Source organism: Colossoma macropomum, unplaced genomic scaffold, assembly GCF_904425465.1.
Source record: "Colossoma macropomum unplaced genomic scaffold, Colossoma_macropomum, whole genome shotgun sequence".
NCBI lineage: Eukaryota > Metazoa > Chordata > Actinopteri > Characiformes > Serrasalmidae > Colossoma > Colossoma macropomum.
The window spans coordinates 1,413,479-1,430,065 of record NW_023494786.1 but is presented as its reverse complement, the minus strand read 5'-3'; the positions used below and the strand labels follow the sequence as shown (position 1 = coordinate 1,430,065).

The following is a 16,587-nucleotide window of genomic DNA, read 5'->3' as shown; positions in this document are numbered from 1 at the left end:
GCAAAAACACATAAGGCATTAATATGCAGCTGTGCAAACACATTTTAATTTAAATAAAGCTACTCATAGAGCATCTAAATCTCAGTGTAAATTATTGTCTGTACCAGTATAACAAATAGCAAATTAAAATTGCAGTACTGAATCAGACTTTTCCCAAATTTAATGTCCAAATGTTCATATACGAGTAAGAAATTTAAATACAAAACATACAAATTTGACATAATACATTTTACTTTTGCTACTGATATGCTTCCATATATAAGCTGCTTTATGCTGGTTTATGCTGGTCTAGTGCTGATTTGGCTGGTCACCCAGCATGGTCATACTGGTTGACCGACATACCAGCATCAAAACACAACATATGTTGGTTATGCTAGTTTTTCTAGCAGGGAACGTATTCTAAACATATTCTAAATGTATGGATAGTAGAAATGTACTGAATTTGTTACCTTTTCTATGTATTAAATGGAATATGTTGCTGGATACATTTAGGACGGTGTATTCAGTCTTCAGCCATCACTACTTTTTCAAATTATTCTGCCTCAAACTGACTGTGGCTGTGACTTGCTTTCTAACAGCAGCTGGTTGTCGTTGCTACATTATAATAGGATAGTGATTTCCAAAGTTTTTACAGTCCTGAACCCCCTCAGACATTTAACTTTCTGCTGCAGACCTTCTCTTGATTCTTATCATACATAATCCCATGTAGATATATACCGATCAAACATTATGAGCGCCTCCTTGTTTCTACGCTCATTGTCCATTTTATCAGCTCCACTTACTATATAGGTGCACTTTGTAGTTCTACAGTTACAGACTGTAGTCCATCTGTTTCTCTGTTAGTACTTTGTTAGCCCCCTTTTACCCTGTTCTTCAGTGGTCAGGACCCCCACGGACCCTCACAGAGCAGGTACTATTTGGGTGGTGGATCATTCTCAGCACTACAGTAACACTGACATGGCGGTGGTGTGTTGCGCAGGTCTGAGTGGATCAGACACAGTCTTTCTTATGTATAACACCAATGAGGATCGGTAACACCGGTGTCTCCTATGGACAGATTAAAAAAGTGGATGTTTCTGTAGAATGACCCAAAAACAGATATAATAAAGAGCTGCTGTAGTTGCTCTTAAGTGATGAAAAGAACACAGTAGCTGTAGCTGAAGTCAACGTATTATTCGCCAGCTTCTTATCCAAATTTCCCTTCCACCTTAAATGGCACTGCAGTTGCATTCTTCTGCCGGCACACCATGGACAAAAATGTTGCATCATTTAAGGTGGAAAGTCAAAGTTGAATAAGAAGCTGGCAAATGTGGAGAGGAAAAGAGGAACAAGAAAATATCCCACCAGTTTCTTTTCAAAGAACTGAAAAATTATGACTGCAGTGATGATTTTCTCACTACATGACTCCTCAACCCTCTTTACATGAAATAGGTTGATGGTAAAATGTGTTAAACATTAGTCAGCTGTAATCATTTGTCAGGCTATCTGATGTTACCTGGTGTAATTATGAATTTTCTTCATGTCACTATATTCTGTAGCTACTCAAACAATGGGGAAACTCTGTTTAGGATGGTTTAATGTCTGCTGTATTGTTTATAAATGGCTTTGGAACTGAGTCGACTCCATTGTTAACTGGTTAACTACATTTGTTAATACAATTGCACAGTCAAAAAACTGAAAGTTGTATCCTGTTTTCCGTTATGTTATGTGAAAAACACTGCACATTTTGTTCCCCTTTACAAATTCTACTCTCTACTGAACACTGTCTGTGTTTCCATGCAAGATTTTCTCCAATCTAATTGAATACATTCCAATTATCGATTCATACTGATGTGTTTATTCTCACTCTACTCAACATTCTGATGGAGAATTTCCATTTACATGCTCACTACAAGTAATCAGATCCAAACTTACACGCGTCCGTCGAGAACCGCTTACTGTAGACATTACCATGACAACAAGCTTCACGTGAGTCCAGTCAGAGTGAGATGAGCAGCAGTGAGCAGTGCTTGTGTTTTTAATTACTTTAAAATGATGTCAGACTCAGGAAAACATCCTTCACATGTCCTTTTTAAAGAAGGCCGAGAGGAAGACGTCGCGTTCTGGGACACATAAGCTGGACGTCCATCCCACCGCCGTCTTTTAAAGATCAGAGCATAAACTTCATCGCCTCTGCAGACAAGTTTCTGCTCCGCCATGTTGAACGGTATAAACTTTCACTATGACGCGACGAACATGATCAGAACATACTTAAACTTTCTGATAGGGAATGTAATCAGATACAGGCGTTTACACGGATATTATTCTTCTATTTAACAGATTATTTACAGGATTACCCACCTCGATCAACTGGATAGTAACTGTATTCTGAATGGCCTCAATCAGACTAGACTATTCAGATTGAGGTGTTTGCGTGGACGTATTCTATTCAGATTATTAGTCAGATTATTAATGGATTATCAGGCTGCATGTAAACGTGGCTACTGTTCAAATCTTTAGTTACAGTAATGTTACTGTAATCCACATACAGCATAGTGTATAACAAAAAAAAATACTGTAATATTCTGATCTATTTAGGTGCTTTTAAATGTTTTCAAATGTAGAAAGCCAGCGTTAGCTGCTTCCTCACGCTAAAAGAACTCTGTCCACTCTTTTGGCCACCCCAGTTAAACAAAGTGAGACAGTTAGCTAGCATCAATGAAGCATCACCACAGAAAAGTTCTGCTACATGGTGTGAACGTTTTTAAGGTAGCTGCCCTCAGGGTGATAACCGCTCAGGTCTGATCTGATGCTGCACTAATCAGCATATCAGAGGCCGAGTGAACTCTGCTCAAAACTTTAACATTACTTTTGTTTGTTTTGCTCAAGGAAGCAGATAACACTTACTTTCTATGTGTAGAAAACATTTAAAAGCTCCTAAATAAATCAGAGTATTACAGTATTTTCTGTTAAACACTGTTCTGTATGTGGATTACAGTAACATTACCATAACTGAAGATTTTAACAGAGAGCAGGAATAGTAGACGGAACAAAGCGTGCAATGTTTTTCACACAACATAACAGAAAATAGGATACAACGTTCAGTTTTTCCACTGTAAAACTGTATTTACAAATGTAGGTAACCAGTTAATAACACTATTATTTTGTTAATCTTTATAGAATTATGACCAGATTAATATAGTGATGCCTGACTTTCTGGAGTCGACTCTGACTCTTGACTCCTGCCCTTGGAATCAATGGATATTAAATATATATACAGATATTAAACAACCCAAAACATAGTTTGCCCATTTTTTAAGGGCTACAGATTATAGTGATATGATGATAATTCGCAATTACACCAGGTAATAATAGATAATAAAGGGAAAAAAATGTGCAATGTTTTCACATAATGTAATGGAAAAAAATCACTCAGTTTTGAGTAAAAGTGAAATTGTTGTGGCTAACCAGTAAATGATGCTATTATTTTCTTAATCTTCATAGAATCATGACTAATATAGTGATGCTGAGTTTTCTGGCGTCGACTCTCGACTCCTGCCGTTGGAATCGATAGATTCGACACATTGACTTCATTTAAAACTGAGCCAGCTCCAAAGCCAGTGATAAATAATACAGCAGATATTAAACCATCCTTACCAGAATTTACCCAGCTTTGGAGTAGCTACAGATTATAGTGATATAATGAAAATTCATAATTACACCAGGTAACATCAGATAGCCTGACAAATGATTACAGCTGACTAATGTTTAACACATCTTACAGTCGCACTGTCTCATGTAATGTGGGTGGAGGGGAAAATCTGAGTCATGTAGTGAGAAAATCATGTCTGCGGTCATAATTCTTCAGTTCTTTAAAATAGAAGCAGTGGGATGTTTTCTTGTTCCTCTTTTCACACGGATGATGTCAGCTCCACATTCGCCATCTTCTTATTCGACTTTGACTTTCACCCTTAAATGATTCACCATTGACCTTCATGGTGTGCCGGCAGAAGAATGTAACTGCAGTGCCATTTAAGGTGGAATGGAAATTTGGATAAAAAGCTGGCGAATAAGAAGCCGAATTCATCTGTGTTGACATTGTTTAAAGCTAATAGTTAAACTCACAGTAAAACAGTCTTTCCTGCTTTACACACTCCTCCATCAGAATGTCCCTCAAGTTGATTACGCTGAAAACACAGAGTCGCAGAATCGGCTCTGAGAATTTTGACTCTCAGACTCGTTGGCCAAGAGTCAAAGCGGCCCACAGGCACGTTGGGGTTCGGCTGCTTGATTAAGGCAATTTCGGTTAATATTTCGGTTAATATTGAGAACACAATTATTCAACATGATTAGTCATAGACTTTATGCATTTATTGAATTAAAAAATTGTCTTTTTAACAGTGGATTTCCTTAAAAGGTGGTGCAGTGGATTTATAACAAAAGACAAAACCAGAGCATCATCGTGAAACAGAATGCAGCACAATAATCGTTTTATCTCAATTATGGTTTCATAATCGTTGGTGTAAGGGCCCAGCCTGCGCCACCAGCAGAGGGCGACAGTGGCGAGGCGCCACAAGTTCAGGGAACTCCAGTTCCCAGAAGCTCTCGGGAAAGAAAAACAAAAGAAAAGAGGGCTGGAAAAACAATAGAGGAAAATTGCCCCAAAACTGCTTAAAAGCCAAAAAGAAAGTTTTAAACAAGAAAACAGCTCCAAGCCAAGCAAACATGAAAAGTGTGTGCTCCACAAAGAGCAAACAGGTGAAACATAAAGTCGACCTTCCTCTCATAATTACAGAGGAAGTGTCTTTTGTTTTCTGATTATCTTTTATTTCACTTTTTCTATCTCAGTCTCTGTGTGAGCATGCTGCTTTCAGGATCACCCCTGTCTGCCTTTTTTCCGCCGTTTTTTCTTTTTTTTTATTATTTGCATTCGTTGAGGTGTTATTCCCATTTTCGCCTGTGCTTCCTGGTAGGCTCAGTGGCCCTTTATCAGTGCTGTTCTGTGAGGTACATCATTTGTAGAACACTATCAAAAATAAGAAACTACTAATGTTTACTATCGTATAGTAACTTCTATTGTTTGTCTGCCTAAGTGATGCTATGTTGCAGCTGCGAGGCTGCCTGCACTGGTGGTGTTTGGCAGGAAAATGCTACTCTTTGCATGGCTAAGGACTCTTTCCCGACTAGCTAAGCATTCTTCGGCTCGTCGAATATATATATTATATATATATATATATATATATACACACTATATTGCCAAAAGTATTTGCTCGTCTGCCTTCACATGCATATGAACTTGAGTGACATCCTATTCTTAATCCATAGGGTTTAATATGAGGTCAGCTCACCCTTTGCAGCTATAACAGCTTCCACTCTTCTGGGAAGGCTTTCCACAAGGTTTAGGAGTGTTTATAGGAATTTTTGACCTTCTTCCAGAAGCGCATTTGTGAGGTCAGACTCTGATGTTGGACGAGAAGGCCTGGCTCGCAGTCTCCACTCTAATTCATCCCAAAGGTGTTCTATCGGGTTGAGGTCAGGGCTCTGTGCAGGCCAGTCAAGTTCTTCCACACCAAACTCACTCGTCCATGTCTTTATGGACCTTGCTTGGTGCACTGGTGCGCAGTCATGTTGGAACAGGAAGGGGCCGTCCCCAAACTGTTCCCACAAAGTTGGGAGCATGAAATTGTCCAAAATCTCTTGGTCTGCTGAAGCATTAAGAGTTCCTTTCACTGGAACTAAGGGGCCGAGCCCAACTCCTGAAAGACAACCCCACACCATAATCCCCCTCCACCAAGCTTTACACTTGGCACAATGCAGTCAGACAAGTACCATTCTCTTGGCAACCGCCAGACCCAGACTCGTCCATCGGATTGCCAGATGGAGAAGCGTGATTCGTCACTCCAGAGAACACGTCTCCATGCTCTAGAGTCCAGTGGCAGCGCTTTACACCACTGCATTCAATGCTTTGCATTGCGCTTGGTGATGTAAGGCTTGGATGCAGCTGCTCGGCCATGGAAACCCATTCCATGAAGCTCTCTATGCTGTTCTTTAGCTAATCTGAAGGCCACATGAAGTTTGGAGGTCTGTAGCGATTGACTCTGCAGAAAGTTGGCGACCTCCGCACACTATGCGCCTCAGCGTCCGCTGACCCCGCTCTGTCGAGTTGCTGTTGTTCCCAATCGCTTCCACTTTGTTATAATACCACTGACAGTTGACTGTGGAATATTTAGTAGTGAGGAAATTTCACGACTGGACTTGTTGCACAGGTGGCGTCCTATCACGGTACCACGCTGGAATTCACTGAGCTCCTGAGAGCGACCCGTTCTTTCACAAATGTCTGTAGAAGCAGTCTACATGCCTAGGTGCTTGGTTTTATACACCTGTGGCCATGGAAGTGATTGGAACACCTGAATTCAATGATTTGGATGGGTGAGTAAATACTTTTGGCAATATACTATATATATATATATATATATATATATTTCCATAATGTTACATCACACCAGTTTTTCCCAGCAGTTTGCCATATCAATAAAATCACTGGGTCTAATCTGGTCACCCTGTTGAAAAAGTTCCAGCGACAGCCCTGAGTAGATGTTCCTCTTGAGGAAATTCTAGTAGAATACCAGATATACCATTTGGGTCCAGTGGACACATTCCAGTAGAAAAGTTCAAGTTTTACCAGGAAGTTGGAACACTGCTACTAGTGCCTACTTGTGATGTAAATTCCGATTGAAAACCAGCTGGACAGTCTTAGTGGGAATTCCAGGAGAACATCAGTTCATAATTAAAACCTGATGATATCAGAAAAACATGGTCTATACTGGAAACATGGTGTTCTCTTGGATTCAGCTGGATCCGGGACCAGTTCACCAGCAGATGATGGTAGAGGTCTGTGCCACTCTGACTGGTACCAGATGAGTCCAGCTCGCTCCCAGAACAAAAAATGATATCACAGATGACCAACAGTGCTACAGGAAATTAAACAGTTTCTCCATATCTATTAAAACCAGTTAAAAGACTCTGGAAAGACCAGTTCATGTTTCAAACGTCCCTTTGAATCAAGTAAAAGACCTTAGAAACCATCAGTAGCAGAATAGCTTAACTAGAGTGAACTGGAGCCACTTAGCATGAGTTAGCATTCTTCTCCTAACTGCATCACTGCTGACACATAGGATTATGGGATATGTAGTCAGCATCAATGCAGTTAGGAGAAGTATGTTAACTCACGCTAATCATAGCATGAGTTAGCATTGTTCTCTTAACTGCACTGATGCTGACTCACAGGATTATGGGATGTGTAGGCAGCCTCTTAGCCCATCACAGTGTGAGGTGGCCGCTGACTATGCTATAATGTGAGATAGTGGTCACTGACCTGCTGTGAGATGTTATAACTTCAGATCTTTCAGGAATGGAGAAGAGAAATTGTTCTGTGTCTATTTTTAACTCACTAAGCATCATTTCCTCCACTGTCTTCTGGTCTTTTGCGGGTTTATAAAGGCGCCAGACTGCAGTCTTTCCTGATACTCGTGCTTTCTGGTCATGCTTTTCTGAAAAACCTTCAGCAGCTACAGCCGAACAACATGGTGCGTATTAACTCTGTCTATTAATTTCTAATATATTCATATCACAGTGCGTTTACATGCATTTAATAATCGGATAACTACAGAAAATCAATTTTTTGTCAGTAATCCAATCAACATGTTTGAGTGATCAGATAATTGGAAACTCCAGGTCTGCATAAGCAAGGCTGTAATCAGATTACTGCTTGCTTATTTGCAGTACTGCTGTTTTTGCACATGCACAGACTGAGAGAAAAGAAAGAAATCAGAGTAAGAGTTCACATGCACTGAGAAATCTGATTACTGAGCTAAAATCTAGCTCTCTATCAGATTTCTAGACCTTACTCAGATCTAAGAAATCAGAGTGTGCTATTTACACGACCATTTGAATAATCAGATAACTGCATAAATCAGATTATGATCAGATTATTGAGTGCATGTAAACTCACTCACTGTTATTTTTTCACAATTTTGTTGAAGGACTATGTCTAACAGTAGACAGACTGGCACTATAATTTTAGTAAGTATTTGTTCATTGTGTTTGTATTTGTTCTTTAAGCCACAAACGTTTTAGCATAAACTACAATATGTTTCATCATCAAAGGCCTTTAAAAATAATAGATATTGTAAAAAATCTATTCACAGTTCTGAAAATAATACTCACATTGTTATGTTTTTTTTTCAATATTGTTTTTATTTCTTTTAAAGTGAATTTGAAGGATTTTAGATTTATCATAAAATTTTAAGTAATAAAAATGCTGTCCCACATGCCACTACCAAAACATACAGTTTTAGTATGTAGGCGGAGCCTTATTTTAGCCACGCCCCTATGTTTTAGAGCAGAAAGTGAGGCTGCATCCCTGTCCCTCATGGCCACATGGTGAGCAGTTAGATCCCATTGTTTTGAAATGTAAAAGTAAATGTGTCCCAAAGTCTGAAAATCAGTGTGGAACATTAAGAATTGTCACTACTGAAACAGGTATTTTTTAAAACCTTTTAGTGTTTTAATGTAAAATATGATGATTTTCTGTGTGAACAACTGTTCAAAGCTGTGTTTGCTGGTGATGTACTGGCTGCGTTTTTTTTAGTTCTGCTCAAAATGAGCTAAAATTGTCACCACCGACACAGTCACTATTGAAACATGTAGTAAAGTTTGGGTAGAGTTATGATTGTTTCAGCAGTGACAAAATGGAATATTTAATCATTTTTTAAATAAAATAGTTATAATAAAGGTGTAAGGTCACTCAAAGGATTTTAAAACAGGATTTTAAATGTGTTTCAACTTTTGAACCAGTTCAGTAGAATCATCTATACAGTTCTGGTTGATATTGAGCTCCAGGCTGAATACAGTAAATCTGACATTGAAAATGTGCTTTGATCAGGTGTGCTGTGGAGTGCTGGTGGGACTCTCCGTGCTCTCCGTTCTCTCTCCTGCTGCTGGGGGTCGCATCAAGAATCTCCCAAAGATCATCAATTTCCTCCAAAACAAGTAAGATGGAACGTCTACAAAGCTTTGGGTTTTAGACCTGATTAATAATGATTATGATCATAAAGGGGGACAAAAATGCCGAGTCTGTTTATTAGACTCTTCCTCAGCAAACAAACCAAAGACTAGTTTTAGCTAATAACGCTGGTGTTATGAGGCTGAAAGTTCAGTAGTACAAACATTTAGCAGAACAAAGTGCATTTGAAAATGTTCAAGCACTAACACTTCACCCCACCCCTCCATCTCAACAAGAATCGGGACACCCTTCCCCTAGACGTGAATGCACAAAATAGAGGGCTAAGGGCTAAGTGTTAGGGGCGAGGGGTGGAATGGGATTGGGCCTAACTCACAAAATTAAGCAAAGTTGTCATATTGTACAGTCCTGTTAGCAAAACCAGCATTTCATTGAATTGTTAACCTTACATTTTCTTCATTTTCTTGTGAGGGGATGTAGAGAATTCCTAAATAGTGATTTCAGGATTGAGATACTGGCACCTAAACTTGATAACTGAGTACCCTGTGCACATTCCCTACTTACCCTACTAGAAAAACCAGCATAGACTAGCAGGGCAGGTCGCCAGCAAAACCAGCGTATGTTGTGTTTTGGAAGCTGGTACGCTGGTCAACCAGCATGACCAGCTAAATCACTAGATCAGCAGGGTGACTACTTTTGTAGGTAGAATGGGTACAAAAAGAAGGTCTGGCTGTAGTGCAACAGCAATGCTAACGTTACTACTACTAACGCCAGCTAACTTCATCTATTCTACAAAATCTATGAAATGCTACATCTTTGTGACACCATGGAAGTTCTTATATAACTTCTGTTTGTTCTAACATGTTGTTTTCAGTTATTTAGATGGCGATCAGTTCGCCGTGGTCATCAACGTCCCAGCTGAGAAGTGTTCCACTCGTATAAAACCTGACCAGAACTTCCTCCCAGATGATTCTGCACTGAAAGTTAAATGTGCCATGAACAGCACTGTAAGGGTTTACAGAGGGCAGCAGCTGATGGGTGCCAAACAAAAACCGAACAACGAAATGAGCAGCTACCACCCTGAATACCTTCTGCTGATTCAGTCGAACCCACCAGAAAACGCCTCCTATGATCCGCTGCTGAAGAAGCTCCTGGATAAAGACAAACACGGCTGTGTGGTTTTCTACACCTACAAGTCTCCCTGTGTGAACACCTGCTCAACACCTGAGGGAGCGTACAGCATCCTCCCCGCCCTCGACATGCTCAGGAACCACAAGGGTCCGAAAGCTTTCGTGTTTAGGAAAGTTTGGAAACGTAGCGTCGGTTCCGTTGAGGGGAAAGACGCGCAGCCTCGCCCATTGTGGCACTGTTACCGACACGGTCGAAGAGCCTATGCCACGATGTCGGTTTGGGACAACTATGAAAGTCAGCTTCGGTGGGAAGCAAATATAATGGCAATGAATGCGCGAGTGCGGCTCTACCGCTGTGATGGTGGTCGATGTGTGCGTTGCGTATATGAAAATGAGGCTGATGGGAGGTGCATGCACCCGGTGGACCTGTGACAGAATAAAAGTGTTTGAAATATGTATTCAGGTTGCAAAAATCAACAAGTGTAAATAAACATCTGTATTCAGTACAGGTTACATATTTCAGTAAGTAGAACATTTTTAGAAGAATACTTTTAGAACAGAGTGCTGGGCAAAAGTTAGAGGTCATTCTTTGTTGCTTCTGAAGCCTCTAATATCAGCTGTTTAAGTGTTGAGTGTGTCACTCTTTCTCTTTATTCCAGCTTCCATTCTTTTCAGGAGACTCACTTTCAGTTCCTCAAAGAATCTGCAGACACACCTCCAAAGTTCAGTCTTAGAAGTTGGTCGAACATTTTCTGAAGTAATCAAACACATTCAGTGGTGTTGAGGTCTGGACTCTGGGGTGGTCAGTCCATTGTTCAGCTTCTTTGTTTGAAGTGTCCATCTCCTTTTCTCAGTGAGGTTCTTCTTGATCAGCTACACATCCTTTCAGACCCACAGCGCTGAGTCGTCTTCTCACAGTGGAAGGATGGACAGAAACACCTGTGGATGTTTTCAGATCTGAAGCAGCTTGATTTTCTCCTCTCTCTCAAAGATGAAAGCTTTAAGTGCTGTTTATCTGATGGGGGCAGTTTTGGGGTCGACCAGGTTTTCCAGGTGCTTGTTAGGAGCCGTATATCAATATATGCAAGGATGCAATGATCTTATAACTAATCTCTTGTTCTCAAATATCTCCTGAAAAATGGACAAATTGTACTTGTGGTTGTTTTGAGTGGAAATTAGATTGCACAGCACTGTACTTACATACTAGATAAAATAAAAACAGTCAAAAAAAACAAAACAACAAAGTATATCCATTGCACATATCAATAATATCAATAATTAAGTGCTTTTATTGTAGAGTTTTAGCCATTTTGTCAGTCAATCAAATTGGATCATAATTGATATTAAACACATAAATAGCTTCCAAAATAGTAGCTAGAAAAACATAATGTATCACACCAGAATGTCATGGAAGTTGTTATGCAGTACTTGGTAGCCCACTTAGTGTGTGGCTGTTGTAAAATACATTGGATTGGTTCAGTATTGACCGATACTCAGTTTTAAAGAGCTTGGATTGGATTAGGAGACAAAAAACTGGACTTTGATATCTATAGCTATAATATAAAGTTGGGAGCTCAAATTTAATGTGCTAGAGAGCCAAAGGTCTATTGGCCTGAAAACAAGTCTAGGAGAAACAAGATGCTGTACCAAATTTCTTTATTTGACATGTCTTCTCTCATTAATACCAGCCTTAGTTCCAACCTCTTGTAAATGTTGTGTGCATCATGTGTTTATACGATATTGAAGTATGACTTGTCGCCTCAGTGATAAAAATAAAGGCCTGACTGATTGCATTTCTTCATTTGATACAAAGTCTGCTTTCACTTTCAGCAGCTTCTTCAGTACTGCCACAGAAAAACAAACATGCGGTGCAGTGCTGCCATCTGCTGGTGGAAAACTGCACTGCAGAGCTGGTTCACAGCTTATAAATATATAAATAATTCTATGTTTCATAAAGCCAGTGGAAAGATGCTGGCAAGATAAGATTCAGGAGCAAAAGACAGCTTTAATATTATGAATAGATTTCATATTCACATTTTATTGAAAACATTTACCTTATAGGCCCTCTATACAGGTGTACAGACTGTTGTCCATCTGTTGCTGCACAGTTAATCACCCCCCTACTCTACCTGATTCATCATCGGTCAGTTTCTGACCACAGGACCTGCACCAACAACAAAGACTTGGAGTCCCACATGAACCTTGCAGTCTGTCTAAAAGAAGTGGAAAGAGACAAATAAAGCCAGAGAAATGTCTGTGTATGACCCCTGGTTCCTATCAACACCACTGTAAAAAAAAGTCTCTGTAATCAACCACAAACTCCCCCATATCTGATATGATTGGCCTACAGCCTATGAGGTCTGATGTGATTGCCTTACAACTCACGAGGTCTGATGTGATTGCCTTATAACTTATGAGGTCTGATATGATTGGCCTACAACTTATGAGGTCTGATGTGATTGGCTTACAACCTACGGGGTCTGATATGACTGGCTGGGGTTCCACTTTTCACATTACGCTAGTAAATCTCTGGTAGCACAGCAGTAGCAGCGCTGCATTAGAGCAGCAGTAGCGCCTCCCCCAGGTTGCAGCCTGCTATCACAGTATATTGTGAATTTGGAGATGCAAAGGTACAGTTCAATAATGAAGAATGAATAAGAACAAACTATAGATGAACCAGTAATGTACATTTATTTGGGAAGGGCTGGCTAAATAACATTTTCTGGAGGGGGCGCTAAAGCAGCCCTAGCGACAGCCCTGTCACTAATCCTAAAAATATTGGATAAACTGATGACTTTAGTTAGGTGAGTTGAGACTGTGTGAATGTACACATATTGTTGAGAAATGCAGAGTGGCCTGTTTTAAGCTGTAAGGTTTTATAGCTGTAAACTGTACTGAAATGAGATTGAAAAAATCTGTTTGAGCACAGTAGGACTTGTTACCCCACAGCAGACCGTTTCAAAGCATGTTACAACATCAGTGCTTTCCGGAAAGGAGAACAGAAAATGCACTGTGTTCATTGAGTAATCACTCTGTTAACTGTTTTTCTGGACTGTACGCTGTTTCTAAAAGCATCAGACCGAAGTCTCTTCTAATTTGCAAGCTTTTAGAAAAAGCTGCAACGCATCTCAGCAGCTACAGTGAACAACATGGTAAGAACTCGCTTTCTGTAACACAATATAAATCTATAACATACGGTCATATGCAAATGTTTGAGGAGTCTATGTTGAATGTTTCTTGATTTGCAAAATGTGCAGAAGCATGTTAACTGTGACTTATTTTCAGGTAAAAAATAAAAAAAACACATGGAATTTGACTTAGGGTGCCCAAACATGCTTGGTTTGAGGAACCAACGGCTGGAGTAAAAAGGGTTCAGTGGTACTGTGACCTTTGAGCTTGAGTACTGACTGGCCAATATTGATATAGAAAATGCTGTATTATCTCAGTAGTGTCTGACATTTGGTATATGATTTGATTGTTTTGGTCAGGTGTGTTGTGGCGTGCTGGTGGGACTCTTCCTACTCTCCGTGCTCTCTCCTGCAACTTGGGCTCAAATCGGAAATCTCCAAGACATCATCAGCTTTCTACAGGCAAAGTGAGATACAAAGTTTTAAAGGATCTTCACTGAGCTTGCTAATACACAGTCATAATATGGATAACTTTAGACTTGTGACTCTCTACCTTAGTACTATTGTTTGTCAGATGGTTCACAAAATTTGATGGAAATTGTGTTGGCAGTTGATAAGGGCCAAATGATCTAAAAATGATCTTTGTTAAGGTTAGATAGCTCACTGATTATATAAACAATTTTATTTGCTGTGGGATGTAGGTTAATATTCCAAGTGAGTCATAAAACTCAACTCTTTAGATGCAAACTTCGCAATATTTGACTAACACCAAATGTGGCAAATTATGACATTAAACTAACTGTTCAGAGTAAGAATGTGAAGTTTGGCAGATTATTTTGAACATAACCAGGTTGTGGTAGTGTGTTGTTTTAATGTTTTAATCTCTGCTACATCCCTTTATTAATGGTTCTGGCACTATCGGCTAAACTTAAGAAGTGTTGAGGGGGCAACTCCATTGACTCTGGCAGCAGGATCCAAGAGTAGGAGTAGACTCCAGAAACACCACCAAATAAAGTCACCAAAAGAAGTTGCACTCTGGCACCCTCATGTGTATGATTCAGAAATGGTCCTCAAGTTGAATGAGAAACTACCACCTATTCAAATATTCAAGAAATTCAAATGCTGCTCAAAAATTCAAATCATTTCTCAGAAATTAAATTAAAATTTTTAAAAAACTTATTAAGAAAGTGGGGTGTTTGGAGACATATCTAGCTGTGGGAGACATACAGGGTGTGGATACTTCAATGGAGAAAATTAATAGGAAGTCAGGAGAGGGAGAGAAAATCAATAAAACATTTGACTTTTTTCATAGTAATAAGCCATAGAATTATTTTTTTTTGTATTTTCAGCCCACAGCCCCTCTAGTCTAACACTTTCCAAAAAGGCACCTGAACTGACAACGTTTGATAGTCTGTACATACAAATATTTTAAACATTTATAAGACAAAATGGACTAATCCAAAAAGATTTCAATTTTTTCCAGCATTTTCATCTTTAATGGTAATAAAATCAGTTTAGGATCTCCTAAAAAAGATAATAATATATGGCATTAGGGAGGCGTGTTCCCTCCACCAAAGGAACTTTGGTCCTGTCAATGTTTAATGCACTGTTACAGCTTTGTTTTGGTGCCATAATTATTATGCCCCAATTTTCTCTGTTTGTAGTTATGGAGGCGGAGGTCAGTTCGCTGTGGCCATCAACGTCCCAGCTTCTAAGTGTGCTGCTGGTGTAAGACCTGATCAGAACTTCCTCCCGAATGATGATGCACAGAAAGCGAGAGAGGACATGGCTGGTCGTTCCAAAGTTTACAGAGGTCAGCAGCTGATTGGTGCCAAACCAAAACCAATCCCTGGAACAACAAGCAACTACCACTCTGAGTACCTTCTGCTGATTCAGTCCAACCCACCAGCAACATCTCCTTATGATCCACTCATAGGGGGTCTCCTGGGGCAAAAACCCAAGTGGCTGTTTGATTTTCTACACCTTCAACTCTCCTTGTGTGGGCACCTGCTCAACACCCAATAAGCCTTACAGCATCATCCCTGCACTTGACAGGTGGTTCATGAACCACAGAGGTCCTAAAGCTTTTGTTTTTGGCCAGGTTTGGAAACATGATGTAAAAAAGCCTCAGTGGGAAGCAAACATGAGGGAAGTGAATGCTAGAGTGCCGCTGTACCGCTGTTATAATGCTGGCTGTTTTCTCTGTGTGGATAACAATAATGTGATTAATGCTCGCTGCTCCTACTAGCATTACAGGTAAAATATGGTCCGCATAATGTAGTTTTAACTGCATTCATTTAAGCTTTCAACTAAAAAAGATAAGATCAATTTGTAAAAGCATCGCTGAAGACTAATGTGAAGACTCCTAAAACTAACTTTTTTTTCCCCTGTACTTGATCATTAAGCTTTCACATTTATCAATAAATACTGCTGCATTGGACCAGTCTATTTTGTTTGTTTGGTTTGGGCTTCTACAGTCATTTTACTCCCATTTTAGTATACCTGTCCATGTACCAAAATCCTTCATCCCCAGAGTTGGGTAGAGTATCCTAAATCAAAACTCAAGCAAAAGTATTGATACTTAAAATCATGACAGAAGTAAGATTACCTTCAAACAAAACAACTTGAGTAATGGTATCAGGTCAAAAATAATACTCGAGTTACTTAAAACTGCAGTGGAACTTCCTAGTAAATCCAGTGCCTATAAACATGGGAACTGAAGCTTGTGTGGCTCTGTTTTTCTATTTCTGGGTTATTTTGGTCTAAAATAAAATGCTAAAGCTCTCAAATCTGACATGCCAGCAAAGTGCTAAATACAGGTGTCCTGGGCATAGTTACAGTTGCTAGGCTATGAAGGACCGACTGGGTGAACCACCTTGAGACATGGGGTCCTGGTGTGTATTGGACCCCCTAATTAACTTCTGGGACCCTTGAATGTGTCAAAATCAACATCCCTGAAATTTTTTTTTTACGTTATGTTGTCTGTTAAGGAGAAATAAATGCTCAAATACAAATTCAAGGAAAGTTCATTGTTTAGTTGCTTCACCTGCACCTGCAATGTGTGACCAGGGCCATGTTGGAACAGGGAGTGACATGAGTTTTCCTGCAGTTAGAGACTTATAAACCTTACATTGAGAAACTGTAACAGATCTGGAGAGAAAATCAAATTGTCATCAATGTCAGCTATCTGCCTAATGTGTCTCTCAGAACATCGTTAATGAATGCCTGAAAAACAGAAGGAGCATTGGACAGACTGAATGGCATGACTAAATATTCGTAGTGCCCTTAGTGGTGATGAAGGCTGTCTTCCACTCGTCACCCTCCTTGA

General features: G+C 39.7%; 1 protein-coding gene across 1 annotated transcript; it reads left to right on the top strand.

The window, feature by feature from the left end:
- Positions 1–7,464: 7,464 nt before the first annotated feature.
- LOC118827083 lies at positions 7,465–10,809 on the top strand. The gene is made up of 3 exons (XM_036598290.1): positions 7,465–7,565; positions 8,924–9,030; positions 9,876–10,809. The coding sequence occupies exons 1-3, from the start codon at positions 7,563–7,565 to the stop codon at positions 10,561–10,563; spliced, it is 798 nt and encodes a 265-aa protein (XP_036454183.1). The 5' UTR covers positions 7,465–7,562; the 3' UTR covers positions 10,564–10,809.
- The last annotated feature ends 5,778 nt before the right edge of the window (positions 10,810–16,587 follow it).